This window comes from Lytechinus variegatus, chromosome 5 (assembly GCF_018143015.1).
Source record: "Lytechinus variegatus isolate NC3 chromosome 5, Lvar_3.0, whole genome shotgun sequence".
Lineage (NCBI taxonomy): Eukaryota > Metazoa > Echinodermata > Echinoidea > Temnopleuroida > Toxopneustidae > Lytechinus > Lytechinus variegatus.
Window position 1 is genome coordinate 18,073,508 of NC_054744.1, and position 24,640 is coordinate 18,098,147.

The following is a 24,640-nucleotide window of genomic DNA, read 5'->3' on the forward strand; positions in this document are numbered from 1 at the left end:
TACTAAAGAAAAGGACATATACTTTGGTCATGCACTTACGTGGTGTCGTTCATGGGGATAGTTTGCACACCTTATCAGTTAAAACAAACGAAGGAAACTTCGACCAAAGAATTCATAAAACTACTCAATACAATTTGAAGTTACAAAGGGTAGATATAATGCTTCTTTTGGTTGGTTAATTATTAACCAATAACTTCCACAGAGGGTGTGATTTGTTTTCTGAGGCCGCCTATCCCCACAGTAATCGGTAATTATTTGTGTTTATTATGACTAAACATCCGTGATTGATATAGATCGATGTCTGTGATAAGACGAAGTATGATTGCAGCAATTTATTGTCTGGAAAATTTTAAGATATAAATTTTGTTGGATCGGAGGAGGTAAAAAATAAGCCATTGTTATGTGTTTTGCTAGTGCGTGACGTTTTAAGGCATAACTGATGTAAGATAATGAATTAGAATACCAAATGTTTCCATGAAAAAGGATTTTATTCCATCTCTGTGTCAAATTAAAGGAGCCTATTTAAGCAATTCACTAGATATTTAGCGGTTCATGTTACTCGATTTCATTTGATTTCTTTACCATCTTCAATTGAATCATTTTGAACCATATCAAAACTTTGCATTCTTTATAAACTTTTATGTCGTTATGTTATGTGTCATCAAGACTTGTTTATTGAGTTATAGTTATTCTGTTCTTGGCATTTTCATTTCTTAGGCGGGACTGGGGCTGATCATGTACCGTGTAGATTCGTGAATAAATACGATAAATGTTGAGTTGGATTGGAATCCAGTGCAAATTTCAATGGAAGAGAAGCAACAAAAAATATATTAGCAGAAGTTTGATAGTAACTGTATCCTATATTAAGAAATAGACACATGACAATGGAGCGATTGGAGTTGTATTACTGAGTGCTGGGATAAGGATTTTGGAAGTCTCTTTTTCGTTTGCATTTTCTTTATAAGAAAATTATCTATTTTTTTCTCGAAAAAAGTAAAGAATGAATTAAGTCGTAGTCGACCGCATTATCCACTTCACTGTAACTTACGTTGTTAAGGAGTTTTCCTTAATATGCTACTACGAGGAGCATATTTTCGCAATCAGTCCGACCAAAAAATGGCGGTGGTGATTTTTTCATCTGATTTGCTAATAAAACATAAATGCTTATAAGCAACCAGAGTACCGACGGCTTAATGTCCTCTCCGAGGGACCTGGTAATGAGGATTAATGCCTTACCATAGGGCACTAACGTTATCGCTCCAAGTTGGAATCGAACGCGGGTCATCGAAATCCGAAACCCTCGCTCTACCAACTGAGCTGTCACATGGACAAGTGAGCTATTACATCACAAACTTACTCGTAATTTGCATACAACTATACCACTTAGATATCTTAAATTGTATTTGTGTTATTGTGAATTGTTTCTAGTCAATTTTTTAATGTTTTTTATTTGTTTATTCGATTTGTTTTTATTTCTTGTTTTTAGCTGGCCAGTTGCAATAAAGACACAATAAGGATGGTGCGAAGTTTCCGCTTCATCTAGATGAGTAAACGAGAAACGGAGAAAAAATAAAAACCGGTTCTCTTAACCCGTTTTTCACAAATATACTTGAAGAAATAAAGTCAGCTAATTACCAGTGTTTTCATTTGTCTCGTTAAAACGTGCTACTGGTATTTGGATTTCTAGGTCTAGATAATATGCTATGATAAAACTAATGAATATCATATTTCCGCACCACCGCCACTACTACGGCTACTACTACTACTACTGCTACTACTACTACTACTACTTCTACTACTACTACTACTACTACTACTTCTACTACTACTACTACTACTACTACTACTACTACTACTACTACTACTACTACTATAACTACTACTTCTACTACTACTACTACTACTACTACTACTACTACTACTACTACTACTACTACTACTACTACTACTACTACTACTTCAACTACTACTACTACTACTTCAACTACTACTACCACTACTAGTACAAATTACCATCCTATTGGGATTTTTGTTGCATGGTCAGCCCCCCCCCCACACTTTCAAATCCGTTCCGCGCCCCTGTACCTTAATAGCACTGCTGTTAAAAATAAATAGCAAATGCAAAAAAAAACTAGTTATAAGAAGTCGCGTGCTTTAGAACAAAATCTAGGGCTTCAAGAATTTACGGTATTAAGTGCAAGCGTCAATTTGTGAAATAGCGCCAACACTGTGCTATGACATCTTAAACTGTCAGTACTGATTCCATAATATTGTGCTATAACATTCAAATAAAGTATATTCGATCGTATTAAATCAATTCCCAACTTCAAAAGTGCCAACATTTATTTGTATTTTTGTCGCTTTCTTTGTGAGCTGCTTTCACTTGTTTGGCCTTCAATCTCATCAAACTTGTCGAGATCAAAATGACTAAGGAGGATGATAAAATGTCAACTCCTCCCTCCTAATCATCACCATCATCCCACCACCATCATCAGGCAAACTGGACTAGTGATAATGGTGTCAAAATACTCAAATTTTTACTAGAATATAAAATAAAATTAAGTACCTAGAATGCACATTCACTGATAAAATTCAAGGTCAAAGCCTTTCAAAGGTCAATGACCTTTTTTTACGTTATATACCATACTGTATAATGGTATCTCTGAGATGGACAGGTGCAGGCTGGCGATCATTGTGTAAAAATGTACTGATTCTTACAAGAAGATAAAATAGAATGAATTCAAGTACTAAGAATGGACATTCACCAATAAAATTCAAGGTCAAAACTTTTAAAAGATCAATGACCTTTTTCCATTATATATACCATATTGTATAATGGTATATCTGAGAAGGAAATGTGCAGGTTGGTGATAATGGTGTCAAAATGCACTGATTCTTACAAGACGATCAAATGAAAAAAAAAGGACCTAGAATGCACATTCACCCATAAAATGTAAGGCCAAAGGTCAATTATGTTTCACAAAATATACCATATTATATATTTGTATCTCTAAGATAAAACGGCGAAAATTGGTGTTCTTGGTGTCAAAATACACAGATTCTTACATGCAGGAAGATCAAATAACATAAAATTAAATATCGAGAATTCACATTAACATTTAGAATTCAAGGACTAAGGTCAATGTCCTTTTTAACATAAGAGAATGATAATGATATCTCTGAGATAAAGCACCGCAGGTTGGTGATCTTGGTGCCAAAATGCAAAGATTAATATTGTACAAGTAGATTAAACAACACCAAAATCAGTATAAAGAATACAGTTTCACCCTTGAATTCCAAAATCAAATGAAATATTATATCTGTTTGACATAAAATAGCAAACATTTATTCTAATTTTATTTGTGATAATGTAAATAAAGGTGGCTAATTTGTAATGAAAACATGGAGGTTTCATAAATCCAGTCTGAAGTAATGAAGGTCATGGAGAATGTATTTAGTGGTCAGAGGTCAATGAACTCTTTCCAAAATATTAGTGGAAATTAAGTAAAAAAAAGAAGTTGCTAACCAAATAACACTTCTTCATATACTGCGACGCATTGCCAAAAGCATCGAACAAAAATAAATGAAACCAAGTATATAATGTGAAATGATATATGTCCTAGTAGCAGCATTTAATGCAACATATCTAAATCAAGGTGGTCGTGTCTTTTCTCTCCAGCGATAGTCCACTCACCTCAATGCTATAATAAATACTATAAACTATTAGCTTAATCTTATGAAAATGAATATAATAGGTCTAACTCTCATGTCACAGCTAGCATCATCTGAGAGCATTTACAAACAGCAGAGGGATGACGATGAAGATGAAATGATGGCCATACTTAGAGCTGCAACTTTTGTCATAGTAAATGGCATGTACATGTATCTCAACTTCAACAAAGATGAATTCCGGTATTATTATTAATTACCTATCACTGCGAGCTGCCAGAATCTCTTGAGATGCTAACGCTACAGGACAAAACTTCATATCTGCTCTCTAGCTGCTGTACGTCACCCATGATGCTTTTTCTACTAGGTATCAATTTGTACAAGGATCATGTATTTGGTCCAGAACAACTGATTGTTATCATGCACAAATTAGGTATATGATAATGAAATTCAAAAGGAGATAATAGCTTATAAGTACACATCCATCGACCTAACAAAACTCCTACAGCACCACTTCCAGTTCTTGAGGATCAAGCTGTGCAACATATCAGTAATAATATAGATCCTGGTCTGATATGCCTTGACAGAACATAAGGCTTTCATTGAATGGGCCAGATCAAAGTCCTGAAAATGTCAGAAGGTTTTTAAGAGTTTAATTGATTACTCTTTGCAGAAGTTGAGACACTTAACTTCATACTATGACCAAAGCTGCAGCTCTAATGATTGCCTTAGTTTAATTCTTCATCATTGTCCCTGGCTATATGAAAATGTTCTTAGATGATGCCTATCCTTTCCATTCACAGATGAAGTTATAGTTTATAGAATTGATTGTAACATTTGAGGTTTAATAGTGACCTATTGCTACAGAAAAATTAATACCTTGATTTAGATTTATAAAATGCATATCTAAATGCTGCTACTTTAGACAACTTCACCATTTCAAATTATATCATACATGTTTTTTTTTACACTTTTAGCCAATGCATTACTACAAAATATATTAAAAAGTGTTTTTTGATCTCAATTTCACCTGAAACTTGTATTTTGACATCATCATTGGACAAATATTCAACTAGTAAATATCTGTTCATTTTCCAAGCAGGTCAGTCTTTTTCCCATCAGAATCACTATATACCTACACAATCAAGTTATCGACCTATTTACTTAAATGCCCTGCCGTTATTGACATAGTTGATTGACCTCTAACCCCTAAATATATTTTTCATGGCCATTATTTATCCTTATTTCAGAGTAAAATTAATAAACAAGAAAGTTTTCATTACAAATAGCTATCTTTATTTCTACTATTCACAAATAAACTGTGAATAAAAAGGTTTAATTTCTTGGGGAGATCATGCATGGATATATAAATATTTATTAACTTTTGACCTTTGACTTTGGATACCAAAGACAAAGGATAATTCTTTATTATTATTTTGTGCCTTTTTATCTTATTGCAAAAATCGCTTTTTGACACCAATATCACCAACATGCAGCGTTTTATCTCAGCGATACCATTATACGATATATAGCCTATAGATGTAAAAAGGTCATTGACCTTTGACCTTGAACTTTATGGATTAATATGCATTCTGGGTACTTTATTTCATTTTATTTGATCTTTCTGTAAGAACCTCTGCATTTTGACACCAAGACCACTAACCTGCACCGTTTCATCTCAGAGATACCATTATACCGTATATGGTATATAATGTAAAAAAAGGTAATTGACCTTTAAAGGGCTATGACCTTGAATTGCATTGATCAATGAACATTGTATGTACTTGTAAAAAAAGTGTAAAAAAGTAATGTAAAAAAGGTCAATGCCCTTTGAAAGGCTTTGACCTTGAAAATTTTTGTTTAATGTGCATTGTGGGTACTTAATTTTATTTGATATTCTGGTAAGAATTTGTGCATTTTGACACCATTATTACCAATCTGCGCCTTTCCATCTCAGAGCTTTCATTGTATAGCATATATGAAAAGGTCATTGACCTTTGACCTTGAAAAAAAAAAATTTCCCCAACCCGTATTCCTCCTAACATTTTTGGGTAAATGCTGACACCCATACCTACTCAAATCAGTCAAAAAACCATGTCCAATAATTTCATTCCAGATGGTTACTAATTACAGGATACTAAGTGTCCTATAAGTCGGCATAAACGTCTACATGCAGCGGGATGCAGTAGAAAATATCGATTTTCTACTGTATCTGTGCGTGGAAATATACATCGCAGCTATAATTCATACTCGGCATGCTAACGGTAACATCAGTTTCTAGTCATTACAAAAATATAATTTGGAGATCACCTGTCAGAAATGTCGAATAGTGTGTTATGAACACCCTCTTCATTATCATCATCAAAATTAGCAGCATCTCCCTCCTCATCATCCACACCCTCATCATCATCATCATCCACATGATCACCATTATCATCACCATCAACATCATCATCATAACCACCACCACCGCATCATCATAATAAATAATAATAATCATCATCATCATAATCATCATCAACTTTACCATCATCATGATCACCATTAACATCACCGTAATCAACAACAACATCATCATCACCACCATCACCATCATCGTCAGTCTTTATTACCATCGTTATCACCACCACCACCACCACCATCATCATCATCATCATTGTCATCATCACCATAATCATCATCATCAGCATCATATCTCTTACCAGGTTTATCTCTTCCTCCACGCCTTGATCTTGTGTTCATATCATAAATATGTTGCGAAGATTTTATCATCATTCGTCATCCTTTTCCATTTTATGTTTATCTTTTGTAATAATTTCCCCTTTTTCCTTACCATTTTCTAATATTTACCTTTCACTATGTCCTGGGAATCACTCTCTGAGAGTGTTGCCCAGGCTACGTGACCATTGTCCCACCATAGAAACGCCATATTGGCTATAAGATGAAAGTTCAAAGACATTACAGAAGGACCATAGAGTAGGACGAATTGCTAAACCAATTGTTGCACAACAATCCAAGCTCCCCCCTTGTGTGTGTGTGTGTGTGGGGGGGGGTGAAATCACACATATAAATGGGATAGTCATACATAAAAAACACACTCGATCATACACATTCTAACACAATTTTGTTATCATTGCGTTAGGTTGTTCCCGTTCATGCAGTATTTGAAATCGTATATGTTCCTTAAAGGGAGGAAATACTTCATATCACATGTTTATATACCCCCTCATGCCCTAGGTATCACAGGCCTAATTCAATCCCCATAGACTCGTGCATAAAAGTGACACCTAAAAAGAATTCATTAAAATAACGAGGAAATTCGAGGGTTGAATGTTTACCACCAATTGATAGAATAAATGTCTGATATTCCATACCTGACCAAAAAAGGGTACCTCGACCGGCTCATTTTAAAAATAAATCAACATTTATGATGAAGACTACACCTGACGGGATCAAATTCATCACTCGAGAGAGTAAAATGGCCCTAATTCTTCCGCCATAAGAATTTAGTTCCATACATAGTGGTGATGTATCTTTCCACTTTGGAGAAAAGAAGTTGGGTCGAATGAATATTTTTTGCCTGCCAGTTGTAATTAGGCCCGTGTGACCCCTAATCAAAGATTCTTCTGGGTTTTTTTTGCAACGTCTGATCATGTTTGGAGGGGGTCGCACTTCATAGTCCTACATATCGATTAGATTACATCACGCTTAGAACATGCATTCAGTAATGGTATCATAATATGTCAAATCAATGGAAAAAAATAAGATTTTGCATAAAAATTTAATCAATTTACATAGATTATATCAATTATTCATTTGACATGAAAATAGAAACATATCAAATAAAAAGGAACATTAAACTAGGATATTGTTAAACACTACTACATTGCTATGTACATTCATATCAGTACTGGAGTTAAATTTTGTAGTCAACTTTAACATTTTCAGTATTAAATTGTTTCGATATAATGTCAAATGAAATCACTTTTTTATAGAAAGTTGAGGACGAGATAAAAGTTTGTATGATAAGGCTATCCAGATACTGAGTTGAAGAAAAGTATAACAAATCCCTAATTTCAACCAACAAATTGATTGGGAAATAATCTTTTTCTCTGTCATAGAATTTTTATAATAAGTTTGACTGTCACTATGGTCATATACAAAATATTTTTCTATGGAAGATTGTAATGATCGTGACATAAGTATGCGAGGCGATTGGACTTTCCTTAAATTCGATTTGTGAGTATTCAATTGGATCAAGAAGGATCCATTGCGCCCTGCACATGAACTTATTTGTTGCTGAACTGTTTAAAGAGTAGTTTTATTTCCGGAGGAGGGATTGCTCCCATTCCCAATTCCCCCCCCCCCCACTATGTACGGCTATGGTCATATCAACTGCATGCCGTTAGTTGAAGCGGGAGCTCTGTCTTCTGTTATTCCTCACTAGTACTACAATCGCCACAAACATCATGACCATAACAGTTGCCATGACAACCACTGCTGTCATCCAGGGTCGGGCGTTCTCGCCAACTGAGCCCTCCTCTCGAGCTTCTGAAAAAAAAAACCCAGGTGGATATGGTAAATTGAGAAAGAGGGAAATTATAAGTGCCTATGTGTGAAACAGGGAAAATATTGTTGTTAGATTTAAAAGTATCATTAATTTCATCACTATTTTTTTCTTTTGAACATCATGTATTTTATCATAATAATAATCATAAGTATTGCGAATAATATAAATATCTTCAACTTCATACTTTCCAAGGTGAATTGGATAATACGATCTTTAAATGATATTTATAATAACAACAATGATAATACTATTACTAATAATAATAATTAATAATGATTACAACTACAATAAGAACAACAACAATAATATTAACAACAATAATAATAATAGTAATAATATAATGATTATGATGATCATTATTTATTACTAACTTACCATCATTATTCACAGCCATCCCAGTATCCATCAATTCATCCGTGTCTTGCTTGACCCAGCGCACTGGTCCAACCGACAGATCCTTCAGATGTCCCGAGTTGACCCCTCTCCTCCGGCGGGCCTGGTTTCCACAAGGTGCACACTCACCACTCGTGTCGCTATCTAAACAGATAGCAACCTCGCAGTAGAGATAGATCTGTCAGGAGAGAGAGAGGGAGAGAAAGATAAAAAGAAAGACGTCAAATTGTATCTTTTTGAGTTTGCACAAGCTTCTTTCTTTTCCCCTTTTCGCCTTTTATTGGTGCTGTGGCTCAGTGGATAAGTCTCCGGACTGTGAACCACAAGGTCCGGGGTTCAAATCCCATCACAGCAGTAGCGTCCTTTGGCAAGGCGTTTATCTACATTTGCCACTCTCGACCCAGGTGTAGTAAATGGGTACCCGGTAGGAAGGAATTCCTTTAATGCTTGATGCGCCCGATCAGGGTAGCCGTGCTAAAGCCGGGGTAATAGTATGCAGCGCTTAGAAACATTTGTATTAAGCGCTATATAAGAAATTGCATATTATTATTATTATTATTATTATTTTATTGTCCTTTTTTTAATCTGAAGTGCTTGAACATGTTGGAGGTGCTAAAATTCGTTTTAGTTAAAGCTTGGTAAATGAAGTCCATGGGGCTGTTAAACTGTTAACCATCAACAACTATGTTTAAGAATGAAAAAAAAGAATAATCAACTGATTATCAAATTATCTATTATTTTCATTCTAATCATCATCATCATAGTCGTTATTATCATAATTGTAATCATCACTATCATCAGTTGACACCTTCATAATCATTATTGGTATTATTCTTCTAAGGATTTAGTTCTTACGGGGTTTTTTTTTAACCGGTGACCGCCCGCATTTTTTTCGGTGGTCCGCTAAAACGGAGAAATGCATAAGAAATTCAGTGTCACCAAAATCTGTAGATATCAGTCACTTTAAGCCACATATTTCCATACCTTGGCCCATATGAATAAAACCTTTCACATTGAACTATTATTTAAAACCTTTTTTAAACAAAGTAAAGCTATGGAGATGATAATAATACCCAGCAGGATTTCTCAATTTTCTTGCCTGTAACATTATAATGTTGTTTCGTCTGAATTTGACTCTTAGTTATTCCACTGCAGAATTGTAGCAGAGTACAGAAAATGGCACTCCACTTGCAACGGGATAATAAGCGTAGCGATCGTAGCTGCAGCTCGGTGTATTTTCGAACTTGATTAATATAATCACCATCAAGTGTGATTGAGAAGTTGTTTTTTAACTTCATTGGTATTTATTTTTTTTCTGTATTATTATCACCATGAATGATTTAACAACCAACCTGAGTAGTATCGATGTAGGTAAATCCCGAGAGACTGAATGCAGCTAGCCCATTCATCCCTAGATCATGGCGCATAACTGTCTGTTCTACCACACACCTTAATTGTTGATTAAAAAATGGAAAGAAAAAAATAAACGTATGATTTACGACCATGAGAACATGTTGTGCGATACAACTTCGAGTGCCTTTTTTCATAAGACTTGTGATTATTGTAAATTTACCGTAACGGTTATCGTTGCCATGGTTGCTGAAATCACAGAAGGATAACGTTGCCATTAACGTGAAATCGTTATAAAAATGGGCTCTTCATTTATCACGATTTCGTTTCAAATAACGTTTCAAAAACATTTCTTCAGCCTTTTCAATTGATCTTAGGTGTATCGCAATGTCTCGTTACAATTCGGCACCGATCGTAATCATTGATTGGGAATGTATATAGTCATGGTAATTGCATGACAGTGCATCTGAAAACTAGGAATAGAATTATCGAAGCAGTATTCCTTATAAGCATGCAGGAAATTTACCGCATCATAATTGCTAGTCGCCGAGATGTAGTCTCTGACGAAAATAAACTTATCCCACTGCCGGGTAAGAATAGTGGTCTATAGAGGATTCCCCTAACTTTTGAAGAAGAACATAGTACATGTAGATTTAAACATGTTAACCAGTAAGTCGAGTTGCCAATACATTTTTTTAATATTTCAGATAAATTGATTGTATCTACTTCAACTACTTTTAAATCTGCGTCCATCATTTATTGGTTCGCTGCAACTAAGGTCCACTAAAACTCTATCCACTACATCTCCATCTACTACACTTATGTCCACTACATCTTTAATACGTCCACTAGATCTGTCCACTACATCTACGTCCACTGCATGTACGTTCATTACATCTACGTCCACTACATCTACGTCCACTACATCTACGTCCACTACTTCTACGTCTACTACATCTACGTCTACTACATCTACGTCTACTACATCTACGTATACTACATCTATGTCCACTACATCTACGTCCACTACATCTACGTCCACTACATCTACGTCCACTTCATCTACGTCCACTGCATCTCCGTCCACTACATCTACGACCACTATATCTACGCCCATTACATATATGTCCACTACATCTACGTCCACTACATCTACGTCCACTACATCTATGGCCACTTCATCTGTCCACTGCACCTAGGCCTATGTCCATTACATATATGTCCACTTCATCTACGTCCACCACATCTATGTCCACTGCATCTATGTCCACTACATATACGTCCACTACATCTGTGTCCACTACATCTACGTCCACTACATCTACGTCCACTACATCTACGTCCACTACATCTACGTCCACTACATCTATGTCCACTACATCTATGTCCACTACATCTGTGTCCACTGCATCTACGTCTACTACATTAGAACCACTACATCTGTGTCCACTACATCTGTGTCCACTACATCTACGTCCACTACATCTACGTCCACTACATCTACGTCCACTACATCTACGTCCACTACATCTGTGTCCACTACATCTACGTCCACTACATCTACGTCCACTACATCTATGTCCACTACATCTATGTCCACTACATCTATGTCCACTACATCTGTGTCCACTACATCTGTGTCCACTACATCTGTGTCCACTACACCTACGTCTACTACATTAGAACCACTACATCTGTGTCCACTACATCTGTGTCCACTACATCTACGTCTACTACATTAGAACCACTACATCTGTGTCCACTACATCTATGTCCACTACATCTATGTCCACTACATCTGTGTCCACTACATCTGTGTCCACTACATCTGTGTCCACTACATCTACGTCCACTACATCTACGTCCACTACATCTATGTCCATTAAATCTACGTCCACTACATCTACGTCCACTACATATACGTCCACTACATTTATGTCCACTACATCTATGTCCACTACATCTATGTCCACTACATCTATGTCCACTACATTAAAACCACTACATCTGTTTCCACTGCATCTATCGCTACTACATCTGTCCACTGCACCTAGGCCTATGTCCATTACATATATGTCCACTACATCTACTTCCACTACATCTATGTCCACTACATCTACGTCCACAACATCTATGGCCACTACATCTACAATATGTCCACTACATCTACGTCCACTACATCTATGTCCACTACATCTGTGTCCACTACATCTACGTCCACTACATCTACGTCTACTATATGTATGTTCACTACATCTTTGTCCAATACATCTATGTCCACTACATCTGTGTCCACAACATCTATGGCCACTACATCTGTGTCCACAACATCTACGTCCACTGCATCTATGTCCACTACATCTATGTCCACTACATCTATGTCCACTACATCTGTGTCTACAACATCTATGGCCACTACATCTACATATATGTCCACTACATCTACGTCCACTACATCTACGTCCACTACATCTATGTCCACTACATCCGTGTCCACTACATCTGTGTCCACTACATCTACGTCCACTACATCTACGTCCACTACATCTATGTCCATTACATCTACGTCCACTACATCTACGTCCATTACATCTATGTCCACTACATCTACATGTATGTCCACTACATCCGTGTCCACTACATCTACGTCCACTACATCTACGTCCACTACATCTACGTCCACTACATCTACGTCCACTACATCTATGTCCATTACATCTGTGTCCACTACATCTACGTCTACTACATCTACGTCCACTACATCTACGTCCACTACATCTATGTCCACTACATCTATGGCCACTACATCTTTGTCCACTACATCTATTATTGTGTCCACTATTCCTATGTCAACTTCCTCTACGTCCACTGCATGTATGTCTATTTCATATAAGCACACCACATCTACGTCTTCTCAAGATCAACATCAACTATATATACGTCCACACCATGTACGTCCGGATTATTCATGTACATGTAATACACTCGCCCGCCATGCGGCGAGAAAATTGTGATAAAGTTCAAGTTCACTTGGCAATGATAATGCGGTAGTTGAGAGATGACTATCAGGAAAAACAATTGCTCTCCATAGAAGTTCGCGAAAGACAACCGATCTACAACCTCTCTCCGCGTTCAGGTTTTGATTCTCAGAGATGGTGTAACATTCGGACATATAATCCTCTTTTTGGATGGTTCGTGAAAATAATTTTCTTGTATATCCGTGATTGAAATAAGGTGTTCGAATGCACAGTGTAAAATAAATTTATGTTCTTATAAAAATGTTAATTACATGAAATATTATGGTTTGTGCGAATCTCACATAAGACGGAACCTAAAAATATCACTCCTTATTAATTTTGATTGATTTTCGCCAAATCTTGTATGTCGCTTTATTATTTTTTCATTAGAACCGACTTGATGTGAGCATGGTTTTTCTTACTTAACTACTCTTGGATGCAATATTTGCAATTCCGAGCAATTGAAGGGGGTTTCTTAATACTTTGCCCCTCAGGACTAGTAATTCGCAGTCAGTGGTATCAATTTCCGAAGGGTCTCTCGACTTGTGTTGCACCTTGCAGCATTAACATTGACTGCACAAGACTTAAAACTTCTATTTAACCGTAAATACGAACAAACTCACCCATCCGATATCAAATTGTAACGCCTACTATCATCGGGGTTATTCGTTGGTGTCGTCCAGCATGAGTCGATGACGATCCGTTGATCGGCAGCGGTCGTGGCTTCTACACCGAAGTAAGCTCTCTGGTTAACGGGTACGTTAGTGGCAGAAGAATCCGCTTTTGTCGTAAAAGTGTCGTCGGTATACATCGCAAAGTCGAACGTTGCACTTTAGACAAAGGGGAAAAGGAGAATAAAATAGTATGTTTAACCTGCACATATATAGAAAGAGACTCCACGATTCTTAAAAAAAAAACTCACAAAAGAAAATGGATGCACCGCCCTGTTATGTGACGTCAAGGCCTAGCTGAAACCCCTCAATGTTGGATGAATTTGAATAGATATTCAAAGTGGACCCTGAAAATAAGATGACATGGCGACGATCCCAGAGGACGGGGGGGGGGGGTGAATTGGATGGGCCCTTCCCTAAAATTTAATATGTAAAGAGCACTATGGGAAAGAGTCACCACTCATCCCTCGACCAAACAGAAATTACGATATCACCGCCACTGTCTTTAAGACACCACTTCTCTCTCTCTCTCTCTCTTTCTCTCTTGTATAATAATCCATTTCCCTTGGCCTTTAGCCAGTATCAACAGTTTTTGGCGATCCTAGTCTTACCTGTACGAGCCCGTCTCTTCGAGAGCCTGCTGAACAACCCCCGCGCTGCCACTAGCAGAGTAACCATATTCCAGGCGATGGACTCGCTCATAGAAGCAAGTTATTGGGAATGATACTGTGATATCACGCGAAACAACGTTACCGCTGTTTTTCCCATTTACGATGCGGTTCTTGTATACGTCTAAATCACCGTCTTCCTACAAATTCGGAGAAGGATTACACCAACATTAGATCTAGCAGTCATATCATTTTGATAATAGTTATTGGTGCACCAAGAGTGGTCAGCTGAAACCATAAGTTAGAAACCAGCTCTGGAACGTCTTCCTAGAGGGTATTTAACTCTATGAACGTCTTTCAGAAAGACTTGCGAAGAATTTATCGCAAAAAAGTATTCGCCATTCAGTACCCTGAACAATTTAAAATGTCATAATAGTGTGCGTGTTTGAGTATTAAACTGAAGCGTTTCTTATTTTATCGACAGCATAATGGCACTAAATTACGTTGTATGAAAAACTCCATGCATTGCCATGTCCATGGGTTCCTTCAAAAACATAAACATGTCAACGCTGCCAAAAGAGCAAGGAACAGTGACTGTTCTAGTCTTAACTAAAAATATATGAAATAATGGAATTCCAAATGCAATATCAAAAACAAAATAAAGAGAGATATGGCAATGATGATTTCCCGAATTAGGCATGTTTGGAGACGTTAGGCATTAATTACCATCATTATTCCCAGTAATCGTGGTAATTATCCCCCGTCACAGTAATGGTAATCCATTCTCGTCATCAATATCAAACTTTTTTTTAATACTTACCTCTTTAGTGGTTCCACACTGGTCAAACATAGTGGTGAAAACGAGGTAGTCTCCATCAATGACACCAGTACAATTCGGGTCGTTTTCAAATCTGATGACATCTCCTGCTAGGTCAGGCAAAATAGAGCGTTCAATGGTGACACGGATGGAATCACTCCTGCACTCTAGACTAACGCTCCTGTTGGTTACTGGATCAGGATTCTCTATAACAGGGAATAAGCGATAATACATTTCTGTCATTTCTTGTTTTCAAAGTGGGAAAATGAGAAGAAGCCTACTGTAGGTAATCACTAGCTGGAAGGTCCTTTTCGAGCATTGGCCTTGATATTTTACCAGTAGATGATAATTTATTCAATTCTATATTGTAGTATTTAACATTCTCACGAACGTTCGTATCGTAATGTAGGGCCTATATCGTAAACTTTCTATTATGGTAACAAGACGATAATCATGAACTGTGAGAGTCTAGAGCTGATATCACGACAAAGCAGTCAAAGGATTCCAAGTCCTACCGTTACAAGTCGGCACGTTCCCGCTCCATGATCCGTTGTTACAGCTTATACTTGACTGCCCCACCAATGTAAAATTAGCGTTGCATGTAAAAGACACCTCTGCACCATGGCTAAAGTCGTTTTCATTTGCTCTACCATTGGTTGGGGAACCGGGATCGGAACAATTCACTGTATTTTTTTAAGGAGAGACAAGACGGATAAACTATTAGCATCACTTAATTATAATAAATCACCGTTGGCCCCATGCTTTTTCTCATTTTCTGTAAGTAGTTAATTCAAGGACGACACAAGTCCATGATATTTCATTTCCAGAAAATAAAAAAGTTTTTTGGCGAGTGTGATTGTCTTATCAGTACTGTCTATTTATTCATCTATTACAAGCATGTTTTTTGGAGTGGTATACCGGGATATTCATTGCAAATTACACCAAAGATTGGCAATAATTATTATGTTTAATTCAATTTGGCCAGGATTACTGGTTTTACAGTCGTATACTCAATTGGTACAAAATAATAATGGGATGTTATACGAGTAGAACTGCTATGATTATTGATGTTCATTAATTGTGATCTGACCTCTCAACTTATCTAAATGATACTCACGTGGTTGGACACACTCAAAACTTGGAACGTTCCACGTGCCGTCCTGGCAAGTACCAGTCGCAATGGGCACTGACAAGACCCCGGACTCACAGGAGAATTGAACGGTTGTCTTGTCATAGTAGGTCGGTGAATCTGGTTCTATCTGAGCAAAAGCTGGAGCGGTAAGGTCAGCTGCTGTGCAATTTGCTGGGTATCATATAAATAACACAAATATGCACTCTTATTACTTGGATGATGTATACTTCAATATTTTTTTTTATTCCTGTTTCATTTTATGTTGGTTCCCTCCTCCTCCTCCTCATACTTCTTCTTCTTTCTTTCTTTCTTTCTTCTTCTTTTTCACTTTCTTTTTTGTTTTCGTCTTTCTGTATTATTCAAGTTCCACAATTATCTAAAACAATAATTATCATGAATACTGGTGTTCTTCTTTTTATGTTTTCGCTTTGTTTTGTAATCATAATTGCATTCTATTACGTTATATTTTTAGTTATCTATTTTTATCATGATTATCATCATTATTACCATTATTTTCATAACACGGTTCGCTTTTCATTACCTGATCCTACCCATGTTCCCATTGGTACCAAGGTCCTAATAGTTAATTTGTAAATAATCATAATTATTCACACAAGCATGTATGTTCACACTCATGTCATGCATCAATGGCGTAAAGACGAGGGACCTATAGGAAGCCACAACTACCCCCCCCCCCACATAAATAAACATAAAATAAGAGAGGACGAACAGAAAAATGGAGGCGAATAAGACAATATCATGGTTCACTCTGAATGTTATGTCAAAATTTATCACAAATTATATTTTTGTATTGAATAGGCTTTTAATTTGCTCCCTCGCTTCGATTACTCGCTTCTTTCTTGAGCTTTTGCTACGTTAGCTATTTCTTGCTCGCTCAAGATTTGTTTTGCTCATTAGCCATCTGCTGTCATAAGAAAATGTAATGGGTATTTCAGACAATGAACCTAAATTTCGCTGCATGTTGAATAAAGAAAGTATTTCTTCTCTGCTTTGTTTCATATCAGTTAAACCGTAACATTATAAAAAAAAATTTAGCATTAATTACTTTATTAAATTTACAGTGACTCAGATCACTCTTTTTAAAAAGAAGTATTTTACCAGTTCACCTTCATTGCATTTCAATAATATAATGTTTTATTGTCCAACTTAATGGAAATTCATTTTGTTTACATGCAAATATACAAATTACAAATATACATAATCAAGGAGAGACAAAATTAATACAAAATACTGTCATGCACGTAATACATTCGTTCTTAATTTAAATTTTAATGCTCTTTCACTTACCGTAACATGTAGCGAATGGGCTCGGGAACTCGCCATTGTTACATGTTTGGGAACCAGTAGTATCGCCGATGACGATATCATTGTAGTGTCGCCCTTCGTTGCATTGGAAGTCAATCATAGTTTCATGATCTACGACTGATCCCGACGTTTGTCCATTTCCAAGGGTGGCTGTTGTGGTCTCGGGTATGGTGCATTTAACTGTTTAATGTATTAAAAAATCAAATCGATAAACTAGATTATACTCTATTTTCATGAAAGTCACCCAATCTAAAGCAAATATCATTGTCCGTGACGAAAATGCAACCTTTATCATGTTTATTAATTCGTTTGTGCGTTGGTATGGGTGGGTGTATTTGTATGGATGAACGGGTATATACGAGTGTGTATTTGGGTACAAAACATTGCAAAAAGCGTCAACAAGATGGGATGTTTGGGGGATTGTAGGTGCGTAAGAGGATATTTGCACACCCAATTTTGGTGCGTGTGTGTGGGTGTATGTGGCTGTATGATGTTTTGTTTTGAAGTACCATTTTCTTAGTGGTCTCCAAAACAATTTAAATGCCACGCCCGTTTCGATCCAGCGCTAAGGTGGATACCTTGGGTAAATAAAAATATTTTTTATCATTAACACCTTGCATTTCATAAAACTACATGATTAACGTAATGGGAAATCGAGAGTGTGTCAGGGTACATCATTGTTCTCTGCTCACAATACGGCCTATGTTTTACCGCGCCCTATGTAAGTTTTTAGTAACAAATAAATGTTTTTTTTAGATGAATAATAACAGAAAAATAATGAGAATTAAAATTGGTCGGCACAGTTTTATCGTCAGATTTGAATAGAAAGTTGACGTGTTTTACTACGGTCATTCGGTTTACGGGAAAATTGTTTGTCTATTTTTTTTATCTATTTTATCTATTTTATTTATTTATTTATTTATTTTATTATTATTTTTTTGGGGGGGGGGGCTTTAATACTTATTTTTTCGCACAACATATGAACGGATATATTTTGTTTCAAAGGCTTACGTTATCATCCCAAATCAAATTAAGCCATAATTGACCGTTTGATTTAATAAATAATCATAATGATAATAATGAGACTATAATAAAGAAAATAATAAAGCGCCAAATCCACTCTGTAGAGAGCTCAAGGCGCATAAAGAGCTAAGAGTTAAATAGCAAAGTTTTTAGAAGATTTTTGAAAGTTTAGACAGAGGTACATTTTTTATGTCTTCATGAAGGCTATTCCACATAGTAGGGCATGCAAAAGCAAATGATCTTTCCCCCCAAGTTTTTGAAACTTTCGGAATGACAAGTAAGCCAGAGGTGGATGAGCGCAAAGATCTGCCTGGTCTGTAGTGATTGGTAAATGAAAGGCTGTGTTGTGGTGCTGATCCACGAATACTATGAAAGGCAAGTAACAAAATCTTAAAGATAATAAACACATTAAAAACACTTACAATAGCAGGAGGGAGGGGACGGGTCCCACGATCCATCTCTACACGTTGCGGTATCGGTTCCTATCATGGTTGTGGTGGTGAGGTCGCATTCAAAATTCAAAGTATCGCCGTCGTTGTAAGGGCCGTCTGGATTAGAAAGAGTCACCGTTGCGTTGACATCTGGTCTAGCGCATGGGGCTGCATTAAATCAGGCAAAACTTGATTAGCCAATCTTCAGAGCGAATGGCAATGTCATAACTAGAATGACTCACCTTTAAAGCACCGTGATACAAGAATGTACAATTTAGTATTTGGTATCGTCTGTCCTACATGTAGAAGGATGCCATGGACTCAAGGTCACAGTTATACAAAGTTGATCTGAGAAAGTGGGCAGTCAAGATTTCACGAAAAGTCTAAAATAAAGCGTTACAACATTGTAAGCTACTGCCATGGATGACAATATATTACAAATACGACAGTTACATTTTATCTGAGATAGTTAAAGAGAGCTTAAAATGCGCCAAAAATCGTACGAATACTTCCGAAATGTCACAAAATACATGTTCCTTTTCTTCATTTCATTTATCGGTTTTTGCAACATTTTTCATAACAAAATTCTGAACAAGAAAATACATATCTGAAATTTGACATCAAGATAATGAACAATAGTTTTGTATGTAAATCATCAAATATATCTTACATAAATGAAAAATGTTAAGTGGTATTTTCTGTTACGAAATAACTAGGACGGTTGCAAGGGTCGTCACAAAAGCAAAGCTTGAAACGTAACAACACTTGGTGTAAGTTAAAAATCCATCCTGGATTCATATAGACTGAAACCCTGTTCATGAAAATAGCTCATCGTGTGCAATTAATACCTTTGCATTCCGGTGGTTGTTGACTCCATGTCCCATCCTGCTGGCATGAGGCTTGACTGGCTCCAATTCTTCTGTATGTGTCATTGCAGATATAACTGATTGTCTTGAAGAGATTGTAGTCATTACCGACGATGTAACCATTGGTGGGGGCCATAGGTTCAGGGCATTGACAAGCAGCTTCAAAGAGAGAGAGAGAGAATGTTATACTGCTTCCACACCAAGGTACGGTCGCTGGATACGGTCGCAGAGACCGTACCCAGCGACGGTCGATTTATTTACTAAGTTATTGGTGTTCTGATGTAAATTTTTCAAGCAACCCCCCCCAAAAAAAAATAACTAATTGGAAATAAGGGTTTCACTACAAAATAAAAGTTGTAACAAAAAATACCAAATATGTCATGTCAACTTGATTAACCTAAATACCATCTTAAACCTAAATGAAACGAAATATGCATATCTTGGTTTGACATATGAACAGGTCTGGGTTAGATTAAACAAGTTTAGTTAGAAGCAGTAATCGTTTTAAAACAAGAGGTCAAGTGTTACATAAGAGGTATTTTTTAACACACCTGTGTGGCAATTGTAACGCATGATATTGCAACATTGTTTTTCTTTATCAAAGTTTATGCACCTGGCAAATTAAAGATTTTCATAAATTAAATAACACTAGCCCATATATAATAAAACATGACAATCTATACCCAATGCCCAAACTTATAAGAATCAACTTTATCAATGTCATTGTAATAAACTTATGTTATTGAGATGTTTACAGTGACTTATAATATTAAATACATAAATAGGAGGATGAATACAGTTATTTTCATAAACAAGCAGAAATTTTAAAGCTGTCAACTTACCGAAACAAACGATAGTGGGGTTGGGAATCTGAGATCCACCTGAAGCCCAGGTTCCACTTTCACAGTCGAATGAATCCAGACCTTGTTGAGTACATGAACAGGTAACTGAAAGGCTTACGCCTGCAGCTACACATCCTTCTTGACTGAACGTGACGGTTCCTGCGTCTGCATGACCTTCAACGGGGTATCTTGCAAACAGTGCAGTATCGCAAGCTGTTAGATCTGTGATTGTGGTTAGCAAGGTCGAGCTTAGTTTCTGCCTGCTTATTGGGGAAACTATTTTTTTTGCATGTTTATGTGTTCATAACAAATATATATTGGAGATCTCAAATTCAAAGGGGCTGAATCCGTTTTTGATCGAAATGATTTTCCAAGATAAATATGTGTATCTTAAACATAATAAACATGGTAATCGAAAGTATCACTTAAAGAAAATAAGGTTGGTAACATCTAATTACAAAGTTGTGCTTACAAAGAAATGAATGCAAAATAAGCTTAATTCATAGTGATCATCTAGATTAGTCAATTTAATCACATTACGTTTAGTTATGCATGTTGAGGCTACGAGTCTTCATCAAACAAGCGTTCGGAAACTGTTTGGCCGTTCGTAAGCTCACAGATTGGTCGATGGTCTTATCTTAGAATTTTTGTTAACGTCGTTCAAAACCTTCCCTCCGAAAGGCAGCTGAAAGAATGTCGTAAGAACGCCGTAAGAACCACACACGATTCGGCGGGGTCGAGAGACAGTTCTCAATGATCTTGAAGCCTTAATTCAGTGTTGATTTTTTTATCTTAATTTCTAAATGTATATGACGTTCCGCATTCATAACATATCTATATTATCATGATTATGGTATTTGCATATTATGAAAATGCAAAATACAAACAATAAGAAACAAATGAAAGGACTTACCTCCTCCGCATTCTGCCTTCACCAGCACTAGATTGAGAAAAGGAATAAAAAATTTAATACTTTGTGTGAAGAAACCGAAGTGCATTTAAATTCATCAAAAAAATTAAACGAGCAGTAACAAGTGATTATGAAGGGTTTCTGTATAGAGTAATTTAAATATTAATTTAGAAGCTAAATATTAAAGTCACAAAATTCTGACTGAAGCAGAAAATCTCACAAGTTTTAAATTGGAAGTAATATAGGCATCATCATTACAACCGACCACCGTGATGATATATGTATATACATAATATGTATGTGTAAACATGGTAAAGCTTTACATGTATAACAGCTTTTTGGCAACTCTTTTTTTATTTAAATATTGTAAAGAAATGGATGAAGAGAACAATGTAGGCGTAGCTTATAAAACAAGGTTCCCCAGAGCTATCTACCCTTTGGAAAAGTTGGTGATGCCGAAAAAATGTCTCTAGTGATTTTTTATTTCCTTTTTTCTTTATTGGAAACTGCAATAAACGAATATTACTGCAGCTATAGTGTTTGAGAAAGCTGTTTATATAAACGACGGGATCATATTCCTGGGTGATAATCAAATTCTCAAATATTTCAGTCCCCATCCACTACTAAATTTAAAAAATTCTATTTTGAGGGTTTTGAATTATGGGTTTAAACAATCAATTGAATTCAAATCTTTATTGTTGTTACTATTCAATGAGGGTTACTTGACATTAGTTCCAGTTTATTCCAACAACGTTAAAAAGTCCTCACTTGACACACGATTCCATAGAGCAGTCCCTTGTCTTTCTTTAATCTAACATTGTGCAAATTGATGGAAGATGAGATCATGATAATGATCAGTTTCCCACCATTTCCTCTCATTTTTTTGTGACTAGTCATTTTGTAATAGTTTTAGCTTGATTCGGAAAAAGCACTTGCATTACTTACCGGTGAATATGACACTTAAGAGCACACTCTGCAGAAATAAGCGATACATTATTCATTAATTTTGTAGCAGAAGTCAATTATAGAACAGCAACGTTAATCAGGAACAGAACTTTTGGGATTCAGCGGTCTTTCGGCCCTAATTAACCGGGATACAAGTATACACGACCTGCCAAAGTAAGCCTCCAAAGAAAAATGGAAGAGGGTAGAAACTATTGCAATGAAATACTCTTGAACTTTCTTTTAACAGGATCACGTTCAAGAGAATCAAGTGAGTGGTATTTGAGGCGAATCAACAATCGTTGCCGTTGGTAAATGGGCGTGAGCCGTATTTGCTTTTCAGATGGCATTTACTTGTACTTGCTCTATCATTCTATCAATATTCATTCTGAACACTCTTATTGCAGCACCGCCAGCTACCGCAGCAACTGCTTCCTGCTCTCTGTGTGTTTGGCGACGCAATTCTCTTGCGCTAATTAATCGACGGCTCCGTCAACTGAAACCCTGTGGCGTTATTTTACCAACAACACACCGTAATTAAATTGTAAATCCATGGCTGATAAATAAAAAATCAAAATGTTTTCATACAACCACTCCCCCCGCGCATTTCTAACCTTCAAAATATTTGCCCAATTCTAACAGTGTTTATTTTGTGTATTGTCCGTTATCCAGATTCGGTAAATCTTCGTTCAAGACTATGGAATTTAATTACGTAAGAGCTTTGAGTTTATGTGTACAATAATTTTGATTTTGAAGCATGATTTTTGTTTTAACTATAGAGCGAATATGCTAACACAAACATACATTATCATTTTGCCCCTTGCTTCATTGTAATGAAAAAAGGTAATATTGAAATTTACTCGAAATATTTGCTTTGGTATACAGTGGTAATGTTACTAATAATACATCGCTGGTCCCTGCATTTTGTTCGACAGTGGAGCGATAGGGTATTCATGCTCTAGATGCCAAAATACATTTTTCAAGTAATTATAAGTTTTTGAATATTCTGTAGCATTTTGTTTAATATGTACTTCTGAATATTCCATGTATTCATCTAGTAATTTGCTTTTGTACGGTTTGGTAAACAGAATCTCAAGTTTTCTCTTCTATGTTAACAGGTCGGCATATTTAAATAGGAGGCGGATACGGGGTTAATAAAAAGGGTCGCTCAAAGAATTGTTGGTATGTCAACTTCTGTATCCGTGATATTTTTACTAGTCTGATGTTCTCTCCCTCTTTCGTTTTCCAACACAAATAAAAGGATAAAAAAATATAAAACACCAAATGTAGCAACGTCATGGATGATCATAAATTGTGTTGATTTAGAGGGCTTGGCTTTCTGCTCGGGCAATGTGACTGAAAAAAATAATAAGTTCGTTTTTTTCAAACACGCAGCATGATTATTTGCCACTGTCCTGCTTTTATTTACGTTTAAGTTTGGTTTTAGTATTCGTTTCTTGTCATTTTTCTTTACAGGTATTGGATAGACAAAATTAGTACATTTATCATCTTAAGTAGAAGAATATATGTTGTTGTTGTTGTTGTTGAGCAGGGAAAGGCATATTATTTTACCGTAGTCTACCTAGTGAGTATACGTCAATCATATGAACTGTGGTTCGAAAAAAGAAGACTGTAAAATGTTGGGCCATTTTTTTCATTATGTGCTATGCTAGACTAGATCTGGACATTACTAGTTATTTGTCACTCATTTGCATTTTGTATACATACCTGCGGTCCTCTCTCTCTCTTAACCTTCCCCTATACTAGATTTGATTTGAATGTAATTCTATTAATGTTTCACTCCCAGTTGCTTTGTGTATATAATTTTCTTTTTTCCCCATGATTTGTAATTGTGGATCTTTAATTATTTTATAACTGTTGATGTTGATTTATATGTTCAATAAATATTGCAAGATTAAAAAAAGTGAAGAGAGAGAGAGAGAGGGCTGATGTATTGGCGTGCATACCTGCAATGAGTGAGTGCAGGGTTTTCCAAACAAATAGCGACGAAGGTCCATATCTAATCTAGTGCTATATTCGGAAGTGCTTCCGCTGCAACCCACCCCACCGATA

The 24,640-nt window shown here is 36.3% G+C and overlaps 1 protein-coding gene across 1 annotated transcript; it reads right to left on the bottom strand.

The window, feature by feature from the left end:
- Positions 1–7,881: 7,881 nt before the first annotated feature.
- Positions 7,882–22,809, bottom strand: LOC121415621 (uromodulin-like 1). The gene is made up of 14 exons (XM_041608906.1): positions 22,571–22,809; positions 21,629–21,655; positions 20,716–20,937; positions 19,856–20,032; positions 18,999–19,175; positions 17,536–17,733; positions 16,213–16,398; positions 15,611–15,778; positions 15,099–15,301; positions 14,282–14,478; positions 13,623–13,829; positions 9,985–10,081; positions 8,615–8,810; positions 7,882–8,220 (listed from the first exon to the last, which is right to left on the bottom strand). Exons 1-14 carry the CDS (start codon positions 22,617–22,619, stop codon positions 8,075–8,077), a joined length of 2,250 nt encoding a protein of 749 aa, XP_041464840.1. The 5' UTR covers positions 22,620–22,809; the 3' UTR covers positions 7,882–8,074.
- Positions 22,810–24,640: the final 1,831 nt, after the last annotated feature.